General features: G+C 37.1%; 1 protein-coding gene across 1 annotated transcript in view; it reads left to right on the top strand.

The window, feature by feature from the left end:
* Window positions 1-14016, top strand: part of RBKS (ribokinase) — a 72320-nt gene that overhangs the window by 8360 nt on the left and 49944 nt on the right. The window contains exon 2 of the mRNA XM_038132579.1: window positions 11676-11808. Within this exon, the coding sequence (XP_037988507.1) occupies window positions 11676-11808 (133 nt within the window). The remainder of the gene's footprint in view (window positions 1-11675; window positions 11809-14016) is intronic.

Genomic DNA, 14016 nt, shown 5'->3' with positions numbered 1-14016 from the left:
CATGAGACAAAATTAATAGTAATTTTTTGGTAATGTAGTTTCACTTTAGAAATACACTACTTCTCGGCATATTTCAGCCTATCTATTTTCCCACTTAACAAAAGTGAACTCTCATAAAATATCTCTTTCAATGATCTGGGTATGACCATTTGGAAAAAAATGCCAAAATGGTGTGCCCTAAGTACATACAAACTTATTGAGTTGCACAGAAGGTCTAGGATGGGAAAGGATTCTTCCTGAAATTGTTACCATATGAGTGACTACAGGAGAAATAAATTCCTTTTCCCATTGTCGTTCACTGCAATGGAACCAGGCTGGAATAAAAGGATAGACAAAATTATTGTATGTATTTTTTGGAGACTAAAATTACTAATGCCATAACAGACCTGGCTCTTATTTGCTGACTGTACAGCCAGGTGATGTTACAGCAACCTGGGCATGCATCTTCCCCATCATTCTGCATTCCTTCTGAGGCTTCATGTGTCTGTGGAAAACCCAGAGTTGATACCTCTGTTGAAAGAAAGTGAAATGTCAGGAAGTAAAATGGTTGTGATCAGGGAAGAGAATGTTGGGATAAAAGCTTATTTACCAATTGTCCAATATCACAGTAAGAAGGTGTTGTGATGCACTAGATTGTTATTTGGATGCTGCACTGGGTGTTGTGTTATACAAATGTTTCCCCCCTTTCCTCAGATGGTGTATCCCTCGGATAAGGTGGTCTCTTCCCTGTAGCCCCTCCCTTCGCCCCTCCCCACTGGTGTCCCCTTGGCTGCGGCCTTCCGTCCCCGCCTCCCATACCACGGGTATAAATGTCCCTTGGGTTTGGAACTCTTCCTCTCCTTCTTCACCTGGAAACCCTACGATGCAGATGTCTCCTTCCAACTAATAAACAGGACATCAGAACCACGTGGAGAAAGAGCGCTTCTCGTCCTTTACTTCGTCCATGTAGGATCCGTGTGGGCTTAAATCCCAAGCTAGCCGGGGGGATTTACAGCCCGAAACCCACGGGTTCCTTCAAGAAGGGGTTTGTGTTTGCGCTACAAAAAGATGTCATTTTATCTCAGTAATGCTCTGTAACATATGGCCGTTGCTTCACATTATAACATCCTGCTTTACAGAGAGCACAACTATTGCCTTTTGCTCTCTGTAGGGTTGTTAGCAGCTGAGCAGTTCCAAATAAATAGCATGAAAAGCATCAATACACTAGGCTCTAGCAGTGTCAGTACTGTAGAGTATTCCTTGGGCTTCTGCTATATCCCGTGATACACATGGAATATTACGTTGTGTTATGAAAGTATCTATAATTTCTAGCCCCAATAAATACTTTTTCCATATAACTTCCACAGATTTTTAATGGTTTGGTTATTGTCCTACTGTTACTGGAAACTGGCTTTGGCCATTTAAATTAAATGTCTCTTGCCTTTTCAGTCTGGAGGTGTCTGACATGCAAGATTCGCAAGTCAAATAGGAAGTTGTCTAAAGGAACTCCTTTGAAAATATTTGTCGCAATAGGCAGGTGTTTGGCACTAGATTTTAACACCCAACACTGAGGATATTATATTTTCTCCCCCTTTGTGAGACACAGAATGATGTGATTAATATTCCATTCTGTCTTGTTAATGAATTACTTGCTGGCTGTACTGTTAAAGGAAATAACAATTTTCCTAGATGCAATTCTAGACTTAAGTATCTTTGGGTGAATTTTAGTCCTCCTGACAGTAAAGAGCTGCTGGCACAAATGAAAACCTGCAATAAAAATCATACAGAGTCAATGGTAACAAATTTGTGAAAAAAACCACTCTGGCCAGGCATATATATTATGTTGCCTCTAGGAGCTGTCTGAGCTGTTCTTTCCATAGGGGTTACCAGTAAGGTTTTGTTGCTTGTTTTATATGGCTCCAGTTGTTAGCTCCTATATCAAGCTGCAGTAAGTTATTTGATGCTGACATCCAAGTTCCCTTGAGGATCCTTGTATCATATGCTTCGAGCCTGAAGAAAATACAAAATTACTTTTCATCAGTATGTTGCCAGAGTAGGTGCAGCTTTGTAGAACACCTTGATCTTTGTGACAACTAATTATAAAAAAAGAAGGTGGTAATGTTCCCAAATATATCAATGTGCTCTCTTCTGTATTTTATTCTTTCTTCTTTCCATTTCTGAATTTAGTCCTTTTTTCCTCCTTTTTCTCCTGTGCGACATCAATACCATGTCATTGCTGAACCATGAAATTTCCCCTAATTTGCTTTCACCTCTTCTTGTTGTCCTTGTACATCGTGTTCTTACACTGCACTTCTCTTCCGTATCGCTCTTTCCCTCTCGTTTTTCAAAAATAACTTTCACGTCCGAAGTATCATAACTCTATTTTGTTAATTTATTCCATCCATCACTTGCTATATCTCCTGTGTTCTTTCAGATCCCTATTTATAAAAAATGTATAAACCTTAATAGTATAAACAGCAGAAAGAAAATACATTGGTCAGAGCTGAAAATAAAGGATAAGCAGATCAAGTTCAGGTCTCGTGGGAAAACTGGCATTTTTTATGTTCTCAGCAGCAATGAGATTGAATATTCATTCTTTCTTCTAATTGTCTGATCCTGTTAGTATTATTCATTGGGAATATCCTGTTAGTATTGTTCAATAATTTTTAAAATTCATTTTCATTTTTCTTTTTCCCAGAAAGGACCAAGTGAAAAATGACCTGTTGGAAAAAAAGTAGCTGGTGGTTTTGCTGCAACTCGTACTACTCCATATAGAGACAGCAAAAATATGCAGATTTTTCTTCAGTTTTTATTCCCTGTTGCTCATTAAATTCTGTGCTTAAATGGAGACACAGGAGTGTTGGTAGGCATTAGAAGCTAGGGCTATACAGAACTACACTTTTCCTTCTGATATTTAGGGACCTACCTCTCCCAAAAGAGCTTAAATTGTAAAAAAGGTAAAGGAACTTATTTAGAGGGGATTCCTACCTGTCACATCAGAGTTAACCTTGGCCACTGAAGCCCACGCACACTTCCCCCCACACCCTGCACGTTCTCATCTTTGCCCTACAAGCCTTAGTGTTACTGTAATACCAGATTTTAGTTGGTGCCTTTATAATTAGGTGGAACTTCAGAGAACACTTTCTTTTATCAGTGAATCAACAGTAAGATAATTTCAAAGTAAAAACTTCACCAAAAATTTATCCTAAAGTGGCTGGGCAGTTAAACTTGATGATGGTTGTAGGTCCCTTCCAACTGAACTATTCTATTCTATTCTATTCTATTCTATTCTATTCTATTCTATTCCCATATAATAAATATACATGTATTTAAATACACATGTATTTAAATGTACTTATTGCTTTCATTATTTATGATACATTGAATAAATGTATGTAAACAATGTCTCCGTTTGGTTATATTTTTTGTTGATGACCCGTATGGATTCAGCAGGAAGCACTGCACATACAAACTTGATAAAAAATATCATATTTCTCAAAATTACTGTCCTGGCTCTAAGCTTATAGAACAACATCCTATTGAAGAAAATGATAAGTACTTGGACCACACTGTACTTTGTGTGCAAAATGCTAATACTTAATGGTGTGGGGGGGTTATTTTTATTTTTTACCTGAAAAAGAGTGACAGCAAGATTTTGTATGGCAGGTGCCCAGTTTTCTGTATGTATAGTAAAGTATAAGTATCATACTTTATCAGTATCAGATATCAGTAAAGTATCAGAGTCAAAAATAGTACAGATTACTTTGTTGATTTACCAGTATATAGAAAATCATGATGACAAGAACAAGGACCATGTGGCCTGTCCAACCAACCATATTGTTTCCACTTTGTTCACTGTTGTCTGATACATTCTTTTTTTAAGTGGTGTAGAAAAAAGATTCATGTTCACATGTCTTGTTTATCTTAATCTATCCTTGGGCATGTAAAGATCACTGTTTGCTTGCGTTGCAAAGGTTGTTTTGTTTTGTATTGGTTTTTTCTGCTTCAGCAGTGGTATTTCATCATGATATAATGTTCTGTTCAGCGCAGGAACTGTAGGCAGCCTGCTTCAGTTCTGGGTGAGCACAGCCTGTTTCAGAGACAGTCTATTCTAACATTACTGTCAGATTGCATTGAAAATAATTATGTAACTGCCATTCCAAAAATAATGTAATCGAGAGACATCAATGAAGAACAACGTGGGAGGCAAATAAAGCTAGAGAGTAGCAATTCTGAAAATTTCCACAATCTTTCTTAAATACAAAACAGATGTTTGGTAAGAATGATGGAATGTTTGCTGAGACTTAAATACCAGAAGATAGATTTATTTGAGTTTTTAGATCTCTTTAGAGCTTCAGCTGCAGAAGTAAACATTCCAAACATTATGAACTCATCAGTGTTGTTCCACCTTTTCCCCAGATTTAAATGCTGGTGATGTGAGGAAATGTTACAGGTTTGTTGTTCCATGAGAAAGCTTTTTTGTAATTAGTCAAAAAATAATTTGTGTTGAAGTTTTCATATTCATAACATAATTTAGGAAATTGATGTCTTAGTATTACCATCATATCACTGAAATGCAGTACAGTGTACTATCCTAAATGCTTCAGGATGGTCATCTGGATGCCTTTCTATTTGCTTCAGCTTTTAATATCTAGGAGGGTAACATCTGATTCTGTGCAAAGGGTGAACAAAATTATTCATTGAAATTCTTGAAGAGCTGTGGACAGCTGCTCTCATTCTATGTGTTACAAGTTTTGGTCTTTTTCAATTGAAGCTGTGATGGTACATATACGAGGATATAACTCTTGTAGCCCTCCTATGTGTAGTCATAGCCATTCATTCGATTTTCTCCCTTGCTATAGATTTTCTACAGTTGTGCCACTTCAGCTGTTTACCCACTCAGTAATGAGATCTACAAACCAGTTTGTCTATTTATATATATCTATAAATCTATTAATGTGCTTACATGAACAGTTTGTATATTTATCTGTTGTTTATATATATTTCTGGTTCATAAAATACATATTTTCCCTGATGGCAAAACTCATTGAGAAGATTCCTGTGGCTTTGCACCAGTTTATCACTCACTTGTTTGTGTTGTGGTGATAAATGTTTTTTTGATGTAAAATCAAACAGATTTAAAAAACCCTTCTGAATGGATGATGGTGTAAAGCTTTTGCATCTCACTGTGCTGCAGAGGGGCTCCTGTGTAAGTGTCAATTATTGTGCCTGATACCAGCTTGGGTAGTGCTTCTATAGTGTTCATCACTGTGGGCTACAGAGAGAACTCAGACCCATCAAACATCCAAGCAATAGGCAAGTGTTTGAATTGTCTAAAAAGTTTTGAGTTTTTTAAAAAAGAAAATCTTGTCATGTTCAGAAACATAGAAGAGGAAAAAAATAGAGATTTGCTATGATTTTTAGAGTTTTGTCAGTCATTAAAGGTCTGTAGGAAGTCTACAAACCTAGAACCAGATTTCCCCATGCTTAAACCAAGGTATAGTTAACTAAATTCCTGAGGTAATCTCTTTCGAAATCTTGGAAGTCTTCTACCTTCCAATAAGATATTTTAATGGATGATTAAAAGGGGTGAAAGCATAAATGAGTCAAGAATATCAGATTTTGAGAAGAGTGTGGTCTTTTTGTCTCCATGTTATGGATACTTTCCCACAGCACATGTTCTTCAAAATAAAGCTAGACAAAACAGACCAAGGCTAAACCAAAATGTTAAGCCAGATCCAAAAGAGGTCTGAGACTTTTTCACCACAATGTTGTATTATGTTGGAGGCAAGAACTGTTCTTTCCTTTGTATTTGTTCAGTTGTGAGAATCATGAAAGGCCAGTAAATTGTATGTACTAGACAGTGGCTAGTTACACCTACTCTAATCTCTCTGGGATTTTCCCCATTCTAGGGAATTCCCAGGAGTGGAGAAAGCAAGTTTTGTTCAGTGATTCAAAGAGAACAGAATCAAAGCTAAATTCTAGAGCTTTACATTATATTACTTTTTATTAAGTCAGTTTTAAATTCAGTATTTCTGCTGCTATTTTCCTACCCCTGATCTTCACTCTCTTCAGGAATTAAAGAAATCTGAATGTTTCTTTTGCTACTATTTAAATAACAGTCATTTTAAGCATTTTTGGTGATATTTAATCCAATGTAGAAATTCTCTTCCCCTCTGAGTTGCCCAATGAGAATATTGTTGGGGCTTTTTTAGAGAAAAATATTCACATGCTTTGCTATTTTCCTTTCTCATGCATGCCATTCTCTGCAACGTACTGATACTCTCTGCTTTTCCATATATATAATCAGCTAAGTATACTGTACTACTTAAGCAAACCTTAGCAACAGAGCATTAAGTGTTTTCAACACAAAGTAGTATCAAGTGCAAGTTCCAGCTTTGGCTCAGGGCAGTCTGGCTGTACTGCTGCCAGCAGAGGCTCTCCTGCTCCTCCCTTCACAGGCCCACCTTGGCTTCTCGATAATGAGTTGGATGAATGCACTGATCCAAATGAAAATGACCCTTTGAACAAGCATGTTTTGAATTAGGAAGCTCTGTAAGCAATAAAAGCAGTGCTAGAGAAATAGTGGGGAAATGCTGTGAGGAGAGGGCATGGCTTCACATCAATTTAAGCCGACAATAATAATACATCTTTTTAGTTTTCATGTGTTGAAAACAATGAACAAACATTTGTTAGGTGTGAAAAATCAGAAGCAAACCATGATTAATTTCAGGATTAATTTATGCAAATTCTGCTTAATATGCATCTCTCCCTTTCCCCTTCTTCATACTTTCTATCTCTGTATGTGATCTAGTCACATACGTAGAGGGGAACTTTTTGAGAAAACCCAGAATATCAGGAAAGGTGTGCTAATGACTCAGTACATTGTGCTTTCACCTTTGATTCAGTGCTTCAACACTGTAGTAAAGGATTGTGTTCTGGTTTTAATGCCATCCCTCCAAAGGGATATCTGTCCTTAAATACAAATGCTAGTCAGCTGTAGCCTCTGTGGGAACTCGCAGCATGCTCTGGAAGAGAGGGTTGAAGTTAGTGCAGTGGTAGAATACTTATGTCTGTGCCTTTATTCATCCCAAACCTCTGAAACATAAGTGTATGTAAGATTCTTCATTTGTCACAAACAAATGGGGGCAGAATTCCTGTGTGCTTTACATTTAAATATTGTTTTGTAAAAACTCGGTTGAAATTATGAGTGAGGCTATTCATTGCTTGTGATGTCCAAAGTAATTCAAAATATTTCAGTCTGAACTTTCCTCTATAAATATGATTCAGTTGTACTGTGCACAATTTGCAAAACATGCAGTGATTTTATTTAACATAGAATATATTATGAGTTTTTAAGTTCAGTTTCTGATTGTTCATAAGACATAAGAGCTCAGTGTCCGTTGCACCATTTATCCTCTCAAAGGTGAGCAGAATTTGTCATGTAAGCAAGGAGGAGTCTGTTGAATAGTAACTTATATTGGGTTTTTCAAGTCAGTGTTTTAAAATTACGTCAGAAGTTGTAAACGGCTTTGCAAAACATTTTATGTAACAATTCTGAATGCCCATGTGACATTTTTTCTAATTAACTTATTTAGCCTAGTTTTGGAGTAACATTAGCTGTTTCATCACTTATAGGCTATTTTGGGTATTCTTTGTGACACCATGAATAAGCCAAGAATTTATAGGGTTTCTTAATCATACAGATTAGTCATCACTGCCTGCTCATAAAAGAAGCCTTAAATTCTCATTAAAATTGTCTGATGTGAATCAAAAGTTAGTAGAGTTGCAGAATTAAATTATGAGAGAATACCATTATATTAGCAAAGAAAACCTGTTTCAGGAGTACTGGTTTCAGTGAAAGTAAAACCTGCCTATATAGATCAGTATAAATATCAGATCAATTATATAGATCACTATATATCCAAATTTGTTTCACATGGAAAATAAGTGGAGATTTGGTCTGGAATGATTTGCAATCATGCCTAAAATGAAATATGGTAAACATTTTCTTGTGGAGAACTTCAGGAATTTGCTACATGTTCTTGCTTGGTCTGTTTTAGCTTATTTTAAAAATTGAGCAGTTATAAATCACATTTGCACTTGATCCTTTGCCCTTTGTCTTGTACCTTTCCATCAAAGCAATAAAAAAGGTCATTTCCCTGTCTTCCACAAGCTGTTTGAACCCCACAGGCAGTGGTTATGCCATGCTGCTTGAAACACCGAGACCGAAGTTCTCATCTCACCAAGCCTGTTTCTTCACCAGTGAAATTATGATGCTTCCACTGGAGTTGCATGTTGATGCCAACATAAAAGAGAGAAGAATCAAGTCATAGTCTGGCCACAGTTAAAACAACAATATTTATGATTGAACATACTTGAATATGAACTCTGAGCAGTGCTATTAGGAGATGTGTGCTGGAATCATGAAAATTTATAATCTTTGCTTAAAAATATATTGACTTTTTATGGAAGCAAATTCTATTTAGAATAAGCTATAATCTCTAAAAAAAAACAGCCAAAGGAAGAAAAATGAATTGAGAATTGATGCCATTTTCATACTGCAGAATTTAAATGAGAAGACAGTGTCAGCTGGTGGATTAAGCTGATCTCTCTTTTTGGTTTTGCTCCTGGCTTCTTGACTGACCCAAAGCGTGAAAAGACAAAATGCATTGATTAAGTTCCATACCTGCAAAACAGGAATAATTATGTTGTTCTGCTTTTTAAGGTGTAGTGAGATGTGTGGGTGAAAGGAACTATACAAGAGCTGCTATTTGTTCTTATTACCACGGCTGGGTGAAACATCCTTCCTTACTGAACGGCTCCTAATTTTAGAGGTGTAAGTGCAGTACCCTGAAGAGGAGCTTCCTCAGCTTAGTCTTGTGGCCTTCATTTTATGGTCCACAACTGACTCTACTTTGGCTTCCAGTGTAGAAAATGGTGATAAATTGCAGATGTTACCATTAAGGAATATTGTTTATGTGTTACCATTCATGGATACTCTTTATTGTTGCCCCCTTTTTCCCTGAGAATGTACAGTTACTCATTGTTAGGAAACAATTTCTGGATGCTGCTGTGGGCAGTTTTAACTTCGCTGTATTAGGGGCTTAGCAATCTTTTCCAGATATATATGTGTGTGTGTGTGTGTGTGTGTCTATATATATATATATGTAAGGTAATAAGTGTATTTTTAAAAAGCTTTTGTGTTTTTATTGAAAATGATTTAAACATTTTGCAACAAAATGTACCTGGCTCTGAATCTCTGGAAATGAGTGCTGTGAGCTGTATGTGTGACTCTTCGGGGGTTTATCTGTGGCCACCCACACAAAAGAAACCTGGTGACTGTGTATGCTATCCTAAAATCTGGCATGCTGTGTTAGTGAGTGTCTCTGTTAGTGAGGCTGCATCCCTACCTGCATCTCTCTGGAAACTATAACTACTGATGAAACACAGACCTGTAACAACTCTGTCAAAGCCAAAATCTTAATTTTCTGGGAGTTTGGGACTTGTTTGACTTTGCTAGTTTCATTTTAGGCTTTCTTGATTTTCTACTGATCCTAAACCTTTGGACTGAAGAAACTGAAAATTAGAGGGAGAAAAAAAAGTTTGCTTTTTCCAGAGAATTTTCAGTAAATTAGACCGTGCTCTGTCATTAGTTCTGTAAGATTCTGGAAACACCGATACGCCCCAGAAGGTGCAGCATAAACTCAAAATTAATATATACATTCTTCATATCCTTTCAAAAAACAATCTGTAGTGATTGCCTAGTGCAGAAGTATAGAATCATAGAACATTCAGGGTTGAAAGGAACTTTAAATATCATCCAGTCACAACCTCTTCTGCCAGAAGCAGGCACACTTCCCATTAGACCTAGGCCTTATCCAACCTGGCCTTGAGCACTGCCAGGGCTGGGGCATCCACAACCTCCCTGGGCAACTTCTTCCAGTGTCTCACCACCCACACAGTGAATAATTTCTTGTAATATCTAACCTTTTATTTTGAATTGGAAGTCTGGCAATTTTCAAAGAGTCAGAGAATAGTTGAAGTTAGAAGGGACCACAGTGGATCATCTGTTCCAAGCTCCCTGCTCAAGCAGAGTCATCCTAGAGCGCATGGCACATTGCATCCAAGCAGTTCTTGAATATCTCCGGTGAGAGAGACTTTCTGGGCTTAGTCACCCACACAGTAAAGAAATTCTTCCTCATGTTCAGGTGGGAACTTTCTGGGCATCAGTTTCTGCCCATTGCCTCCTGTCCTATTGCTCAGCACCACTGAGCAGAGCCTGGTTCCATCCTCCTGGCACTCTCCCTTCAGATACTGATAGACTTTGGTGAGGTTCCCTCTCTGGCATCTCTTCTCACGGCTGACCAGGCCCAGCTCCCTCAGCCTTTCCTCATACGTGAGATCGGCTGGACCCGCTCCAGGGGCTCCATGTCCCTCTTGTCCTGAGGAGCCCAGAACTCAGTTTTTGAATTTTGAAGCTGCTGTGAGATTTCTGGGTAAAATGATGTTATAAATTGACAAACAGAGCTGAAGTTAATAATTAGGATGGATTCTTCTGCATTCTTTCAGACTCCCATTCCCCATGCTTCCTTTCTATCCTTCAGACTTCTGGAAAACTGTCTGAGGTAACTGTTGTTGACTGAGCAGGTTGTTAGTATATCATAGAATGCCTTCCCTTTCCACATGTTGTGAACTTGTTTGTAGCGTAAGAGATTTTAAAATTACATTTTTAGGCCTGGTATCTGGAATGCTGGCCTAGAGAAGGCAAAAATTTTTGTTGTCTGAGTGTTGAAAATGCATCTTTGGGTTACGTATTTTAGTAGAAATTACAAAAGTCAGGTAGTCTTTGCATTCTGAGAAATTCTACCTCACAGTCTCAGTGGTGTCTTTTACTCTTTCCAACTTTTGCTTGAGATAGCAAAGCATCTGGTGGGGTTAACAAAACTGCAGTTTTGTTTTGTTTTTTTCCAAAATGGAAATGAAACCAGAATACATTCCTGATGGCTTTCGGCTTGTATTAGTGCATCTGGTTCTGGGCACCCATCCGCAGAAGGATGTAAATGTGATTGGACTGCATTCAAGGAAAAAACAAAATGCTGTGAAGTTGTAAAGCTTGATTTGTAAAGAGAAAAACTTAAAAAAGAAAATGTTAAATATGTACAGTGTGCCTGCATGACAGCAGAGAGGCAGGTTTTGGTAACAATTACAATTCTTAGGGGTGTGAACACCAACAGAGTGAAAAATTACTTAAGGATAGTTTAAGAAGGTATAATTACATGTAATGGAATGAAATTACCTAAATGTAAACATGAGCCTAATGTTACAGTAAAAAAACCCTATGAACAGCGAGATCTATAGATTTATGATTTATCTGTATTAAGTTAGCAGTGGAGAATCCCAGTCAGGGATACAACTTCTGTAGAAGGGTACAACTTCTGTAGAAACATGAAACATGAACAAAAGAAATGCAGTCCCTCTCTTGAGGGGACAAGAAACTTGACTGTGTGGCATATAAGGAGTAAACTTAAACTAGTGGGATGTGGAGTAGAACCCTAAAAGGTCTTTTGAGTGTTTTTCAGTCTTATTGGCTGCCTGTTGGGCCATTTAGGATTATAACGATGTAGCTCTTATATTGAAGATGCTTGTTATCTTCAGTCACTAACATATGTAAATGTTGCTTTAAATTGGAATAGCCTTACTACACGATTGCCAAAAGCTGGAGAAACTATCGTTGGACATAAGTTTTTTGTTGGTTTTGGTGGGAAAGGAGCCAACCAGTGTGTCCAGTCTGCTCGACTTGGGGCCAAGACCTCGCTGATCTGCAAGGTAAGTACTCACTTGCTCTTCAATTACAGCTGAACTGAATGTTCATGCAAATTCCAGTAAACCTTTTGGTCACTTACCAAAAAGCTTTTGGTATGTTTTTAGCTTTTTAAAATCTCTCTCTAATTCTCTTTTCTTTTTCTTATTTCAGCTATAAATTTAAGCATGGAGGAGGCTGTTTAAGAACATTGCCAGAACCAAAGACTAGTTGGCTACAGATCTGACAGAAATTGGTTGTAGAGAAGGATTGCAAAACTTAGGTTGATATACCATGGAAAAGAGAATTGGGAAGAGTTAGACACGTTCAAAATTTAAGAAATCTTGATTAGGCCTTCCTCTTTATGTTCCCCACTGTTACAGCTATCAGCACTTCATTGATGGCATTCAGCTGCTATGGTCGCTCTGGAATTTACTTTGTAGATGATTAAAAATCAGACACTCACAAGCCAGTGACAAATTTGAGAAGGAATGTAAAAGTGCTTTGAGGGTTGAATCATTATCTCATTACTTGAGGTTAAGATAAGGTGATCATATCCAAATTCTAGTACCTTTTGTGCTATGGGATATTTTTGCCTACTTTCTGAAATATCTGATGTACTGCAGCTCTAAAGACTTGCTCACGGACCATTGGGCTGATTCAACTTGGCAGATGCTATATTCTTACAATGTTTTTCTTTGATTTTTGTCATTAAACATTATAAGTTTTGAGTGATCATTACTACGCTTAGGATCAAATTTTTTCTCTCTGTAGTCTTTATTGTCTATCCTGTGCTAACTGTAGATGAAACTTCAAATTGACTGGACATACTTTTTTTTTTTTGCCATAGCTGGGGAGGATGCTAAATTTGTTGGATCATTGTCTGTCAAGGATTTTTTGAGAAGTGCTGCAAACATCTCAAGGAAGCCTTCCTCACTGTTCTTTCAATTCAATATTTAGACTAAACAGTGTTGGTTATACATTTAAATTACATCTGAAAGCATTTCTCTGGGTTATTATCACTAGTTGTTCTACAGTGCGGGATTGGGTTTTTTTTGGCAGTGTTTGCACTTCTGTCATATTGTGTATATTTGATCATCTTTGCATTCAAGAACGATCAGATTCAAGTACAAGATGAACTGGCAGTGAATTCCCTTCTAACATTTCCTGCTAAATGTTAAAGGGTTTTTCTTCATTGCAAGTGTGAATTTTGCTTTATTTTTTTAAATGATCTAGCCCTTTGCTCAGTGCAATGGAAACATACACATTCATAATAAAATTTAGTAGCTACTATATTTTCTAAGTACTTTTCAAAAACATATTTCTGTTATTTCAGTAAAGATCATTCTTCTTTCTGTCTTTACATCTTTCTTTCTGTCTGTCCATCTGTCTCTTTCTCGTTTTCTCTTTCTTTCTGTTGTGTATTTGTTGGAAAAAATTAGCATTTTCTATTTTTTTAATTTTGAAAGTTGTTATTTATTTTTTAAAAATTGCACTTTATAGCATCACAAAATACTATCTCATCTCATACAAGTCTCATATACAGTCTTAAATCTGCATAGGTTAATGAGATATAAAATTTCTTGCTTAATAAACTAAGAAGAATCTGGCAATAATGGGCTTCTACAATTAAATTATTTTTACTGCAACAAGTAATCTGAAGTATTTGGTGGTTCTTTAAGCTGGATTGCCCCTCACACACATACTCTGTGCTCAGTTACATGCTTCTGTTTTGGTCATATTTCCCAACATTTTTTATCTAGTGTGGATGCAAAAATTAATTCTACAATCTGAAGTTAAGAAAATGCAATCAGTATTAATACTAAAGGGACATTCTGTTGGCATATGGCATCCTCTTAGTAGCAGTGTAATTTAGAGGATGTCCTCAAAAAGACTGGAGATAAACGTCTCAGATCAAGTGACAAGGAATTCTTCATACCACAGAGCTTTAAAACACAAGAGTCAGTGTTTGGTGAGGGTTTGAGAGAGGGAGAAGTATAATGACTTACTGTTATGACTAGAGATGCCACAGAGTGCTGTGGAATTTAATGTAAAAATTGTAAAAAATGTTAAAAAATTGGGTTGCAGTAGGGGAAATGCAAACAGTGTTCTGTTTCCTGCCTGGATGTCTCTGCAAGTGGCCACTGTTACTCTGAGTTATCAATGTGTGCCACAGTAGCAGTCAGTTTGCTCCATCCTGTAAAACAATGTACTGATGGAACAGTTGCAGAGAA

Source organism: Motacilla alba, chromosome 3, assembly GCF_015832195.1.
Source record: "Motacilla alba alba isolate MOTALB_02 chromosome 3, Motacilla_alba_V1.0_pri, whole genome shotgun sequence".
In the NCBI taxonomy this organism is placed as follows: Eukaryota; Metazoa; Chordata; class Aves; order Passeriformes; family Motacillidae; genus Motacilla; species Motacilla alba.
This window is presented reverse-complemented; position numbering and strand designations above follow the sequence as displayed.